Genomic DNA, 13951 nt, shown 5'->3' with positions numbered 1-13951 from the left:
GGGACAGTACATAAATGGGGATGGGGAACCACATGGATAGCAGCAATACAGATGGTGGTGGTGTTCCCGCCACACCAATGGGCTAGATCTTAAAGTGCAAGTTTTTAAATGCAGCCCTGTCTATGGTAGTATTTAATCAGCAGCAGACACTACGTGCTATCAGGCACAATCATAAAGTGCTAGGTCTAAAGTGCTCTATTCGACAATAATTAAAGTGCGGCACGGAGGGATGGGGAAGGGGCGAAAGTGCTGGTGCAATCTAGCAGCAGGCAGCAGGCGCCTAAAGATTAAACCAGTTTAGCAAACTGGAAGATCTTCAACACAATTTCAAATGAAATAAATGGAATTGCCCAGCAGAGCTCATCTGCCTCCATGTCAACTAACTCAGAAGAAACTGTTCCTGGTGGTCTGTACCCATTAACGGCCTCTCAAATTCTGTCTGAAGTACTCTGACTGGCTATTGTATTATTCAAAGGTTACTACAAGCAGATTGGATGGGAGCCCAGAAAACACAGTACTGAAAAGGTTATTTTTCTGAAAGCACTGCAAAATCAGGCCTTTTGTAAAATCTATTGCAAAAGTGGTAGCACATCCCTTGCTTCAAGGGGTAATTATTGTGATTTTCCTTGTTAAAAATCTTTTCAGTAGCATAATACTTGAGGTTCAGGAGAATGACAACAGAAATTGTGTCATGAATAGTCACGTATCTATCTAACTAACTGTGCAATTCATTATTTTGGAGGGACTTTGTTCCATTTCTAGGAATCCAACCTCCAGCACACAGTTTGTTCCTTTTCTTAATATAGTGGTCCTTTAAAGGTAAAGATAAACGTTTTCCCCTGTCATTACGTCCAGTAGTGTCCAACCCTGGGGGTTGGTGCTCATCTCCATTTCTATGCCGAAGAGCCAGTGTTGGTCGTAGACACCTGGAAGGTCATGTGGCCGGCATGACTGCAGGGAGCGCCGTTACCTTCCTGCCAGAGCGGTACCTATTGATCTACTCACATTTGCATGTTTTTGAACTGCTAGGTTGACAGAAGCTGGGGCCGACAGTGGTCCTTTACATTAGATAAAAAGAAGAATCGTATCCCATGTTATAATTTTAAGCCCATGTTCTACTATGTTCCAAGAAACTGTTTATTTTTTTCAAACAGCAACAACACTATAAGATTAGAGATATGGTTATGGACAGTGTGCGGGTCTGACTGTTTTGCAAGCAGGTTTATTTCTTCTTTTTGTTCTTTTTTCCCTATCAGCAGCCCACACAGAGTTCTTCAAAGGTGTTTTTAGTAACGCACAGGCGGATGCTCCGAAATGCAATTTTTAAAAAAGCTCTACTGCATAATCCTTTTGTGGCTATGTAAATGGACTTGCTGGCTTATGGCCTAAATGTCAAACACAGTAACGCATGCCCCGCTTCCAGTAGCAGCTTTCAGATGCAAAAGCGTAAAACTTAAGTATCTTCAAATAAATTAGACTCTGGCAAGGTAATTTACTAACCCAGCTAACTAGCACTAATGTATTGCTTCTGTGATCATTAGAAAGAAGAAAAGGGAAGAAAATCCAGAGAAGTGCATATTTAGCATAAAAGGAAATTATTACGGCTAGTTCAACATAATGGGGCTTATAGCCAAGCAAAAATATGGGCCTTATCGAGCTGTGCCACCAAAAGGGGCTTGGGTCACAGCTCTGGAGGAGCTGCTGAGGTCAATTAAGGACCCTTCCACACAGCCCTATATTCCAGAATATCAAGGCAGAAAATCCCACAATATCTGCTTTGAGCTGGGTTATCTGAGTCCACACTCAGATGATGTGGGATTTTCTGCCTTGATATTCTGGGACATAGGGTTGTGTGGAAGAGCCCAATGATGCCACTGTCCTCACCATAGGATCTCTCTTCCTAGAGTTTAAAGGCAAAACTTGTTTGGGCAGCATAAAGACAGACTTAGGATATTAGCAGCATACCAGCCACTTTGGCACACTACAACCTCCCTCTCAAATTGGCTGAAATGAATGGGATGTGAAGCTGGCTGTCTCAAATGTGGTTTTGTTACTACGAGCATTCATGTCAAAGACACTATTAGACCGACTCAAAATTTCATAATTTCCAGAACAAGCATGAGGATATCCAAGTTTGTTACACAAAGCAGTCATTAGAGGTGTTCTCAAGATAGGAAGATTTATGATGACCCCATTATTATGGTCAGGTTATTTCCTGGTGAGATTTGAATTTACAACATGAGTTTCCCCCTGCAGGAATGCAAGTATGATTAGGATTCATCACTAAAGAGTTATACCAGACCCGCTGAATTCTTGAGTGTTTTGAGGAATTTTCCCATGATTACAGAAACCGAGACCCTGATTTCACCTAGGAATAAAGTATTAAACAAAATGAAAATTTGCTTTCCTGTCCCAAAATATGTGGACCTGGAAGATGTGATATGACATTTTCCCCAAAACAAAACACCTATTCTAGAATGAAAAATATCCAGGTTTTCTTCCTATTCACTTTTTTTGCACCATTTTCTTTTTTTAAAAAATCACACCTTGGGTCTTTTTTATTTTTTTTAAAAAATCCATCAATCTGTTTGTATGTAAAATTAGTTTTTGTGCATAATACAATGTTGTATCCCCTTTCTCAAAAATTTTGAAAATGCCTATCAACTCCTGCAACATATACAGAAGCTGACTTTTTTTTATTGCTCATTTCAATGTATATTTGCAGATTTTACCTAGGTTGCCAAGGAGATAATGGACTGAGCATCAGGACAAACCAATTGAAGACTTTCTGAGAGATTGGAAACTATTTAGCCATTGTCACAAGCCAGGATTCAGACTTGGAATCTGAAGAGAACAAGATTTAAAATTGGAATCTGAAGAGAGCCCTGCCAACTCTCCCTGTTGAAGGGAAGCTTCAGGAGGCACAAAACCCAGACCTAATGGCAGGAAACCCATCAATGGAATCAGCTGAGGAAGCAGCATAGCCCATGGAGCTGGCAAGTGGAGAAGAGAGCAGAGCAGAGCAGAGCAAAAGAGAGACAGTCACTGAGGCTCCTTGCCAAACAGCATGACAGACACTCCTGATTAGGAGCAGCTGGTTGCAGCTCATATAAAAGCCATTTCTGGCTGGTGCTGATTTCTGGAAGCAACTTTCATTCTTTCCAGCTGCTGTTTTTGTTTCATGATTCTACCCTTTCAACTATCCGCTGACCTGGCTGGATTTCTTGACCTTGGATTGCTTGTCAGGGCTGCTTGGTTTATAGAACTTGAACTAGTCTTCGTGACACACCTGCCAAACAGGGGACACTTTCTAAGTCCTGTTGATTTTTTGTCCTTGCCTGAAGTTTCTCCAAAATCTGAACTACTGTAATTGCTTCCTCTCTCCCTAGGTCTATGAGGATATGCTACCTGGGGAAGAACAGCCATGAAAATGTTGGCATACACCAGTCCCGTAGCCAGGATTTTGATTCGGGGGGTGTTGAGTTTGATTTGGGGGGGGGGGGCTGAGGATCTACCCTAGCAAACCTTTTGTATCGTTATCCCAATACCCCCGTGCATATGGGATATATTGAGCATGGTGATCAGATCATGATATGAATAAACATAACAGTTTAAATAATGTACCAGTAAGGCCTTCTCCTGGACCACCCTGAGAATTTGGGGTGGGGGGGCTGAAGCTCCTCAAGCCCCTCCTCCCCCGGCTACATGCCTGGCATACACTATGGTGCTCATGGCAGTGCCTTTAACTTGAAGCTGTATGTTATTTCCAAAAGTAAAACAGTTTTGTTTGACAAGGAAGTAGCAGAACCTTGGTGGCTAGGTCTGGTATGATCTCATCTAGGATGATCCCCGGTGGCACAGTGGGTTAAACCCTTGTGCTGGCAGGAGTGAAGACTGACAGGTCACAGGTTCGAATCTGGGGAGAATGTAAACGAGCTCCCTCTATCTGCTCCAGCTCCTCATGCGGGGACATGAGAGAAGCCTCCCACAAGGATAGTAAAACATCAAAACATCCAAGCATCCCCTGGGCAACGTCCTTGCAGACAGTCAATTCTCTCACACCAGAAGCGACTTGAAGTTTCTCAAGTCGCTCCTGACATGAAAAAAATATCTAGAATGATATTTCAGACAGTTTGTAGTCCATCCTTGTGTGGGACGTTAGTATGTAGGAGTTCCACATCCATGGTGGTACTTGGAACATGGATGGTTATTTCTGCAGGAAGTTGGCAGTGTTATTCACAATGTTGGGATTGTTACTGCAATATGATCTACAGATATTGTCCACGTATCCAAAGGTACCAATTGTGAGTGTTCCAATGGAATACTCTCAGCAAAGAAATAAAGCTTGTTCCAACCCATCTGTACATTCAGCATATGTTGAAAACCTGTTTACTGTAATTTCTGACAGCTGTCACTTTTATTTTTCACTGATGAACACTGATTACTATGTAAAGCTTTTGTGTTTTGATTTTAATGTTTTTTTGTCTTACGGTCTTCATAATATTGTACACCACATAATTCATTGTCTGAATATATTGTAAATGACAGGTGGTATATAGATAGATACGTTGTAAGTACCGTTTGTCTTTTTCTATACATGTACGAGTGAATGAATGAATGTGGTTTGTGTCTCCCTGCATCTTGCTTTGGCCAATTTCTTACACATTATTCAGAATAGGACAATTAAGAAAACCAATATGTGAATAACCAACCACATTTTCTACAAAGCAGCATGAAATGTGTTGTTCATGGAGTGAACAGATCAGCAGAATGGCTTTGCTGCAAACATTCTACTATAAATAGACTTGCCAGCACAAAACTGTTCAGATGACTCATTTCTTGTGCACAGTGGAATTAACGCTAGTATGTAATTAATGGTCAAAATTCTTTTCTTATTGCCAACTAGAGTAGACTCATTGATTCAATATGATTTACCTATGTGCTTCCTCCCTGTTCATTGGCTGAATGAATGGGTCAATTATAGTTACGACTGGCCAACAGAGCAAATGCATTTTTGGGGTGAATGTCAACATAATTTTAGCAGCCTATACACACATTAACATACCTTAGGGAAATATAGCTAAGCCTTCTTATTTTTTTTCTTTCCTAAGCCACAACTGTTCTGTCCAGAGATTGGAAATAATGCCTTAGAAGTAATAATGTTGCTCTCTCAATTTCAAAGTCTCTCTCTCACTTTCTCTCTATAGTAATGGAACAATTAGTAATATTATTATACAGGTTGAGAGCAATACTGACTCAGTCTCAAAGGAAGAGGAGGGCAACTCCTGCAAACATACGTTGAAAAAGAATCCCATGTCATAAGTCATTGCCAACTTATGACATGGGATTTTTTTCAATATATGTTTGCAGGAGTTGCAGGAGTTGCCTTTCTCTTCCTTTGAGACTGAGTCAGTATTGCTCAGTTAGTGGGTTTCCATAGCTTGATATGAATTTGACTCTTGGTTTCTCATATTCCTAGTCTAACACTGAAGCTGCTGTATCAGTGGCTCTCAACCTGTATGTCCCAGAAATCCTAACAGCTAGTAAACTGGGAGTTCTAGGCCAAAACATCTGGGGACCCACAGGTTGAGAACCACTGAAGAAATATGAAGAAATACATAGGTTTTTCAGATGTAACAACATGAACACAAGACTTCAAAACAAATACACAAACATTTTAATATGCCTCAAGAACTGTTGCTAGTGATGCTAGATTTTAATGCTGTATTCTGGACAGGTGACAAACCTAAATATAAGAAGGTTAACACAAACTTAAACTGCCACGTCCACTAAATTTGAAGTTCTACAGTTGTGAGCCTTGAATGCAGGCCTCTTTAATGAACAGGCCTATTTCAGAAGGAAATGTGTTTCCCAAAGATAGCAGCTGGAAAGATCTCTAAAAGGTTTAGAGAAATGCATGTAAAATATGTTTTAGTCATGCTGAATAGATACTCGATGAACAATCACACCGCTTTGTATTGAGGAAGCAGCACTACACAGACATGCCATATATCTTTTTTTTATTACACTCAATGCATGCCTATATACCATATGCCATTTCATAATAGTCATACCTCCAATTTTTGGATTCTGGTTTAGGTATTTTCAAATTCCTTGCATAATAGTCGTACATTTGATTTACCAGTAGGAAGCCTCCCCACTGTAAACATCCATCTGCTTATCTATCTGCCCACCCAGTCCCATTTGCCCACTTCACTCACTCGCCCATCCATCCACTCACTCGGATGCCCATCCATCCACTGCTCACCTTTCTATCTGCCTGCCCACCCAAAGACCCACTCACCCATGAATCCACTCCTTCCCTCACTAAGACACCCATCCATCCACTACCCATTCTCTTCCAGAGACACCACTTCAAGCAGCATTCCTGGAAGGGAGTGGGCTGTGAATGGATGAGTATCTAAGTGAGTGAGTAAGTAGGTGGGTTCTTTGGGCAGGAGAATGGATGGGTGGATAGATGGCCGAGTGGGTATTTGGGTGGGTGGACAAATGAGTGGGTGGTTGGGTGGGATTGGAAGCTGATGGATGGACGTCCGAGTGAGTGGGTTAAATAAGTGAAATGGGCATGTGGGTCTTTGGGTGGATTGATAAGCAAGTGAGTGAGTGAGTGATTGATGTGTAATAAAGCTCTTCGGGGCAGGGCAGAAAGACACATGGTGACGCTGGGGAGTGTTAACATTGTCAAATTTGCCTACCTCCACAAAACTGCTGACCATGGATAGGGGTAAATATAGAAGTTACTCATTCAAGCTGAGAATCATTGCTTTTCCTGAGGAGCATGAAAAAAGCTGCAGGAAGGCAGTTTTCTTTGAATGAGAAGTTGGCGCACCGCTTGCGGAACGTGAAAGACAAGCATGCCAAGGTCCTCTAAAAGCCTTGAAGGAGGATGCCATCATTGTGGGTTGGACGTAGCTGGTTTGAGCCTTGGCTACCAATTGCCCTCCTCCAGTCATTACATAGTCAAATTGGGAGAGTGGAAAAATGGGAATTTGGACTGTGGAGGCAGAAATCATTCCAAGATTTGGGGAAGAACTTGGGATCCAGGATTCTACTCATCAGGATTTCCTGTCAGTCAAGAAATGCCATTTTCACTTTTCACCCTGGAGTCTTTCAATATTCTTTGAAGGCCTAACTTTCACACTATTAAATTCAGACACTGGACTCTTTGCATACTCTCTTCCCAATAATCAACCACACATCTATCTACATTAAAGAACATGGAGCTCATGCCTTCCTGAAAGGCTTCCCCAGGGAATATTTATCAGCCCTTACAAGATATAGTTCTGATAAAGGACACAGAGATATTTTGTTGTAAGAACCTGTGTGGATCTCATTCAGAAATGTAAAACTTTTTTTCTACGATTTTTCAGATGTTGGGACTTTTGGGGAAACATCTGTGCAAAAATCTTACGATTGTGGAAAAAAAAACCCTAAAAAAAATCTTTTTCCAAAGATTTTTTTTTTTGCATGGCCTATTCTTGCAAAAACATTCAAAACCACAATGCAATAAAATAAAAATAAATCACCACAATAGACAATTTTCCTTTTAGGATATAGTAACATGCCACACATCACTTTTTCTTTTCTCTTTCTCTTCTTCCACAGGAAATAACTTTCCAACAGAAAATCAATGTCCGTCATTTCTCATTCATATGTGTAATTATTCTTCAACATACCAACCTTTATTATACGATTTCTTCAGAAAATGCACAGTCATGGGGATCAGCAATGAGGATTTCAAATACAGATGGGAGGCATCAGTGTTTTTTTTTTAGAAACACTAGTGTTTTGGGGACTAAACATAGACCCAGCATTCAAGCCCAGAGTGAAAACAGGCAGCCAGAAGATACTTGAGCCAGAGATTTTCAAAATAGCATCCCCCAAAATAGTACCTTTTGAGCCTTATTCCCCTGTGGAGCAGTCCTAATTTTTCAATGCTTCCTAGTGTAAGTAAACAATGCACAAGATTGGGGCTGAATAGTGGGGAAGGAGCTGACATTCAAAACAGACAACTTTTTTCAGGACTTTCTGTTTCTTAGGAATGAGATGAAATCCAATCTTATCCAATAGGCCTTTACTGGCATATATACCAAGACAGTATAAAATACAGTATAAATTATAAAAAAGGAAACATCACATTTGCTACATGTTCAATTTACAGACTTCATTCAGGAACCTTGTCACTGAAAGGCAACAGTTAAAATCTTGGCAGTTTAAAAGCATAATTACATGGTCTGGGTCAGTATGGTTTTTCAAAGAATACATAAGGGGTGCTATGAATGCAATATACCTGCTTCTTGGCAGGGGGTTGGACTGGATGGCCCATGATGTCTTTTCCAATTCTATGATTCTATGATTCTATAACTTGTGATAGTAAGCTAGATCTTAGTTCCTGGTAAATTGGGCAGTGCAGAAGAATATGCGGGATGGAATCCAGCTGTCCTGTGCTACAGAGACAAAGCCTCTTATCACTTGGTAGACCGTTGAGTCTTCCTCTATGGAGCGGATATGGCATAATATTAAATCTAGCCAGCACATAGGCTCTCCTGTATGAGGAGTTAGTGAGTGCTGCAATATAAAAGGCTGAGTCTCTCTGCATGAATGGGAATGCCATGTTCATAGGTGAACTGGATTTATTGGCCAAGCTCAGCGATTGTTTATAATCTCTTTCTAGCAACCTCTTTTTAATGAGGGTAAACATCTCAGTGAAAGTTAGCATATTCAAGAAGTCGCTATCATAACCCAAATTCCCTGATCTTTGCTAGGACTGTTGTGCACCATTTTGAGTAGCGGAGATCACTCAAGGTGAGTTGGGTCGAAGAATTACTGGGATGAAATCTGGGAGGAAGAGTATAACATGCCTTCAGCTATCCAAAGGTGCATGAATCCGGCCGCAAAGTCTACCTGCTGGACTGAGAAATATTTCATATCCCGTAGATTCCTCTCCAGCATCAGTAAAATGATATTTGCAATGATGCAGAACTTAACCTATCCTCGCAACAAGTTCAAGTGTAATTTAAGGACAGCTGAAGAATCTCTCTGAAAAATAGACAAGGTTATCAAATCATTCAGGCGTGTAATGGGAACGTTACTCCAAGAAATGCTAGGGCTGCCTAAAATTTCAATTTGGTTTTCCATATTTTTTACGCTAATTAAAAAGAATCTAGGGATTTTTGCACCTGCTTTGTCTTCCCTATAATGTTTGTTCTCCTGCTGGCCTATGCCTCCAGAATTTAATTTGTACATTGGCAATACGCAGGAAATCATCTCATAATTAAAAGAAACAACAACAAAGACATAACGTAACTATATGCTAGTTAAAAGGATCATCTCAGTGTTAGAAAAATGAAAATTGGGTACCACTGCCAGAATTTAAAAGGCGCAAGCCTAATTTACACTTTAAACTGCCATTAGTAAATATTCATGAAACACAGTATATAAGGATGCCATAAATAAACACACATGTAGATTTGAGATATTTCTTCAATTGTAAGACACACTTCTCCTTTATATGAACATCTCTAAAAATGGGGTGCATCTTATGGCACATTCACACAGGGTGGAAAATACATGCCCTCCTGGATTTTTACGTGGGACGTCCAAATGACGCTCCATGTAAAAACGAATTCCTTTGGGACAAAGCAGGAAAATCTGCTTTGTCCTGAAGTAATTTGACAGCTGGAAACACTCGGGTCTTTCAGAAGACTGGGGTCTTTCCAGTTGTGTATTCTATGTGGTATTTCTGGTCCCAATTCACACAGATGTCTCAGGATTTTGGGGCTCCTGGAACCCCCCAAACCCCCCAAAAAACAAGGCAATTCCTGCCCCCTTCCCTAAACCCTTTAAAAAACCTTTTTAAAAGATAACTTACTTGTTGGAGCTCTTCTGGTAGATAGAAATAATGAACCAGGAGAAAGGGGGAGGGGGAGGAAAATCACTCCTCAGCCCCACTACTCCTGGATCGTCATTTGTATGCACCAGGAGAGCTCTGGCAGCACGGTAATGGTGGTCGGGCCAGTTATTATATTTTTAAAAGGCTTTTCTGGGGAGTTTTGTTTTGAGTTCAGGTGCCTTGCCAGAAGGTCCAGCGGGGCATCTGGACACCCCCCCCCCCCGGAAAGCTTGGGTTTTGGGGGGAGATGTGCGCACTTCAACCTGCACCCAATCGGGTTTCTTAAATCTGGGCACAGGTTAATCATGTGCTCCTATACACACACAAACACACATACTATGTGTGTGTGTATATACATATATATGGTTGGTGGTACTAAAATTAATGTGTGCCTTACAATCAACTGTTTTTTAGAATTGAAGAAATATGGTATTAAGAATAAAGTTTAGAATGTTAGGAATCAAAACTATTTTGTTAATGTTACCCATTAAAATTCAAGAAATTAATATTAATGAAAGAAATTGTGTACTTTCATTATATCAATTTACTGCCGAAGCCATTAGTTTTCTAAACAAACCAAAGGATGTGAGATTGACACTGTTTTATTTTTTTAATGAACTCTATTTTATAGTTCAATTTGCTCTGGAAGTTGTTTCCAGATAACCTATAAATTCCATAGGGAATTGTTGCTGGGGAGATGGTGGTAGGAATGGGGGTGGAAATAATATTTTAAAACAAATAGCTGAAGAACATCCCTTTTGAGTGTTGAGAAATGCTGATGAGAAGAAACCGAAATTGCAAAGAAGCTTTGCATTACAGGATTTGTTCCAATTTGTGCATAGTTATTTTGCACAGAAAATAGCCTTTATCACAAAGGAAAGTATTTTATGCATCGAAAAAGCCATTTCCTGTACCCAAATTTCTTCTTCTCTGAAAAACAATATGGAGATGTTGTGCAGAATATGTCCTAATTAGGTTTCAAAGTCAAAACAGTTTCAAAGACTTTCTAATGGTGGGAAGAACATTTCTAAAATCAGGGAGAAGAAAATTAGTGAGGGAAATCCATGCCTGGTTGAGAAATTCCTTAAATGTCTAGAAATGAGGTTTTGAAAAAAATGTCCTTCCTAAGCCACAAGATATGACTTCATACCATTCTGTTATGTTTAGACACTGGTCTCTTCCCTTTTCTTTCCAGCACTTGCCAATATGTTCATTGCTCATCCACCACTCAAGAAACCCCAAAGAAATAACTATCACAAATGTCCCCCAGGATGGGATCCATGATGACTTGCAGCACAAGTTAAACAAAATACAGGCTCAAAACACTTGGGTTCTTAAAGGTAAGAAGGTACTGATGTTAAATGCTAGGAAAGAATGAGGTATTTATTTGTGTTAGAAAAAAATGACCCACTGCAAATTCTGCAAAGATCAGTCATTGCATAAGAATCTTGATCAGAATTGTTTTGAATGCCTCTGACAAATTGCTGAATATGTTTTCCAAACAACTGATTCTTCTGTTTCCAGAATCGCAATAAAAATGTGGACTGCCAAGATTAATGGCAGAACACAAATTTCTCAGGCAGGAGTCAGGGATCACTTTATCCCACCTATCAGGTGTTTAACAGGCTTACTACACCTTGCATGCATCTTACTTGAATAATTTGTGGTTTAAGTAGCACATTAGAGGTAATGAAATAAAACGAGGCATCTATTCAATTAGTTTGTCTCTTTGTGTTTCACATGACACGTGAGATTTGCACAATGAAAGGATGAAATAAATTAGCCCAGGATCTGGGAATCATTATAGCAGCCTTCAATACGGATCCTTGCAGCATGGACTTGCTGGCCCTCTATAATCAAGCCTCAGAGCTTCCCTCTCCTTTGCTTCTTAATAAAATTATAAGAAATGAGTGGAGCAGTCTTGGGATGTGTGGTCCTTGGTGGCTTGTGAGACCTAGTACTGAATAAACCTTTTCTTTTTACAAAACAACAAGAAAGGCATGGCCAGGATGTGGGCAAGACACAGATTTATCCAGGTTCATCTTTTGTGGTGGAAAATCAACTGAAACAACTATTTTGAGAGGACTGATCCCTCTACAACATATTGTCTATACTAGTGATTCTCAACCTGTGGGTCCCCAGGTGTTTTGGCCTACAACTCCCAGAAATCCCAGGTAGTTTAGGATTTCTGGGAGTTGAAGGTCAAAACATCTGGGGACTCACAGTTTGAGAACCATTGGTCCATACTACACCCTCATCAGTAAAAATGCTGTACTTGCCCTTTATTGTGCCACATTTTATTCCAACCACAATATGTAAAACAGTTATCAACAACCAAGACTAAACTGCACTATAGCTTAGGGAGGAAAACAGTGCCTTTTTCATGTGTACCAAAAGACTGAAAATATATAACCACCACTGAAACCCTCTGGACATTTTTAAAGAAAAAGGGATTAATGACAGGAACAAAAGCCACTATTTGCTGAAAACGTGCAGAGCTTTTCCAACCACTGCCCCCTTTCATTGCATTGTGAAGTGACAATAGCCAACTGACAGAAATATTAACAACATGTACATGCATGTGACTGACAAACAATATGATATTCAGTGGATACTGCATTATTTAATGGCTCTTTCAAGGAGGTTACCTACTACGCTTTGAATTTTTTAACACAGGTGGATGTGTGATTTGTACAGCCAGGCCTCCTTCATGCTCAACAAGTCTCTATGAAGCAAATAACTGTACCTATCAGATGTGATAACGATACCTTTGAGTGGCTGGGCAAGCTCACATTGCATATAAGTGGCAACGAAGACTTTTGAAAAGTCAAACATATCTAATGGAGTGCAAGAGGGATTCTAGGCATCTCAATTAGTTTAGTGGTTCTCAAAAACTAGTCTTCCAGATGTTTGGGGCATCAACTCTCACTATGGCCAATGCTTTAGAATTCTGTGAGCTCCAGTTCCCAACATCTGGACAACTGGAGGCTTTCCAAATATGTTTGGTTATCTGGCTGTCAACAAGTGGTAGATCAGCTACACAGTATGGATTCATGTGTTTAATTTGCCTAGATAGAAATGTAGAACTAGAATGTCCCTTAGAAACCCTTTATTGATTACTTCTTTCTTTCTTTCTTTCTTTCTTTCTTTCTTTCTTTCTTTCAACTCACGGTATTTTATTTTGTCTTTTGGTCTAGTACAAATAGTAAGAAAAGCTGGGGAAGAAAAAGGCCATATAACTGAAATGCTTCCCACACACTAAAAATATTAAACAGTCATTTTGATACTAAATCCTTTCACTTTTTGGATAAAAATTGAAAGGTACATATAATTATAGTTGATTTTCAATCCTTGAAGGGGTTGTATGGCAGTTTGTATTTGTTTACAACTAGTTTTCTTTAGATAGAAAATAACATTAGTACCTAGCTCTTCCTCTGGTGTCCCCGGAAAACTGATCCCCGTCTTGAGGAGGTCACCACCGTCTTCCTCTGAAAAAGGAAGAAGGAAAAGAAACAGAATAGATGTATCATCATCATCATCATCATCATCATCATCATCACCACAGCTATGTAGTCACAATTATGGTTAATCAATGCAAACTCCTTTAAATTAACACAGTGCAAACCATCTTTGTTTTTCTTTAGATGAGCATTTCTCCCCTACTCTTTCTTATCACATTAATATTTGATGGTTCTTTCCATAACATTCCTTCCCAATATTTGTTCAGCATGCAATTCTAACAAGCTAAAATTTCCTAGTTGTCATTACAGATTTATATACACAGATATAGATAGACAAAGAGCCATAAAGACACTTTTCCCATTAGTCAAAATAATTACATTCAGTACTTTATTCTATAATTTTATGATTCCACTTTTAGTTATTCCTTTTTAAAAAAATCTACTGAATTGATAAAAGCTTCTGGATAATGGTATAAAATGCCATAGTAGTGAGACCACATGTCCTTGTGGCAACACAAGTTACATGCACACACAAAAACGTGTTTATTGTATTAACTTGTTTATTGTATATTTTGGT

The 13951-nt window shown here is 39.7% G+C and overlaps 1 protein-coding gene across 5 annotated transcripts in view; it reads right to left on the bottom strand.

Annotated features, from left to right (window-relative positions):
* The window catches only part of DLGAP2 (DLG associated protein 2), a 532593-nt gene that overhangs the window by 127066 nt on the left and 391576 nt on the right, over positions 1-13951 (bottom strand). For all 5 annotated transcript variants that reach the window (XM_060752711.2, XM_060752710.2, XM_060752712.2 and 2 more), the window contains one exon: positions 13336-13401. In XM_060752711.2, the coding sequence (XP_060608694.2) occupies positions 13336-13401 (66 nt within the window). The remainder of the gene's footprint in view (positions 1-13335; positions 13402-13951) is intronic.

This window comes from Anolis sagrei, chromosome 1 (assembly GCF_037176765.1).
Source record: "Anolis sagrei isolate rAnoSag1 chromosome 1, rAnoSag1.mat, whole genome shotgun sequence".
NCBI classification, from domain to species: Eukaryota; Metazoa; Chordata; class Lepidosauria; order Squamata; family Dactyloidae; genus Anolis; species Anolis sagrei.
The sequence above is the reverse complement of the archived record's forward strand: the minus strand, read 5'-3'. Positions and strand labels throughout refer to the sequence as shown.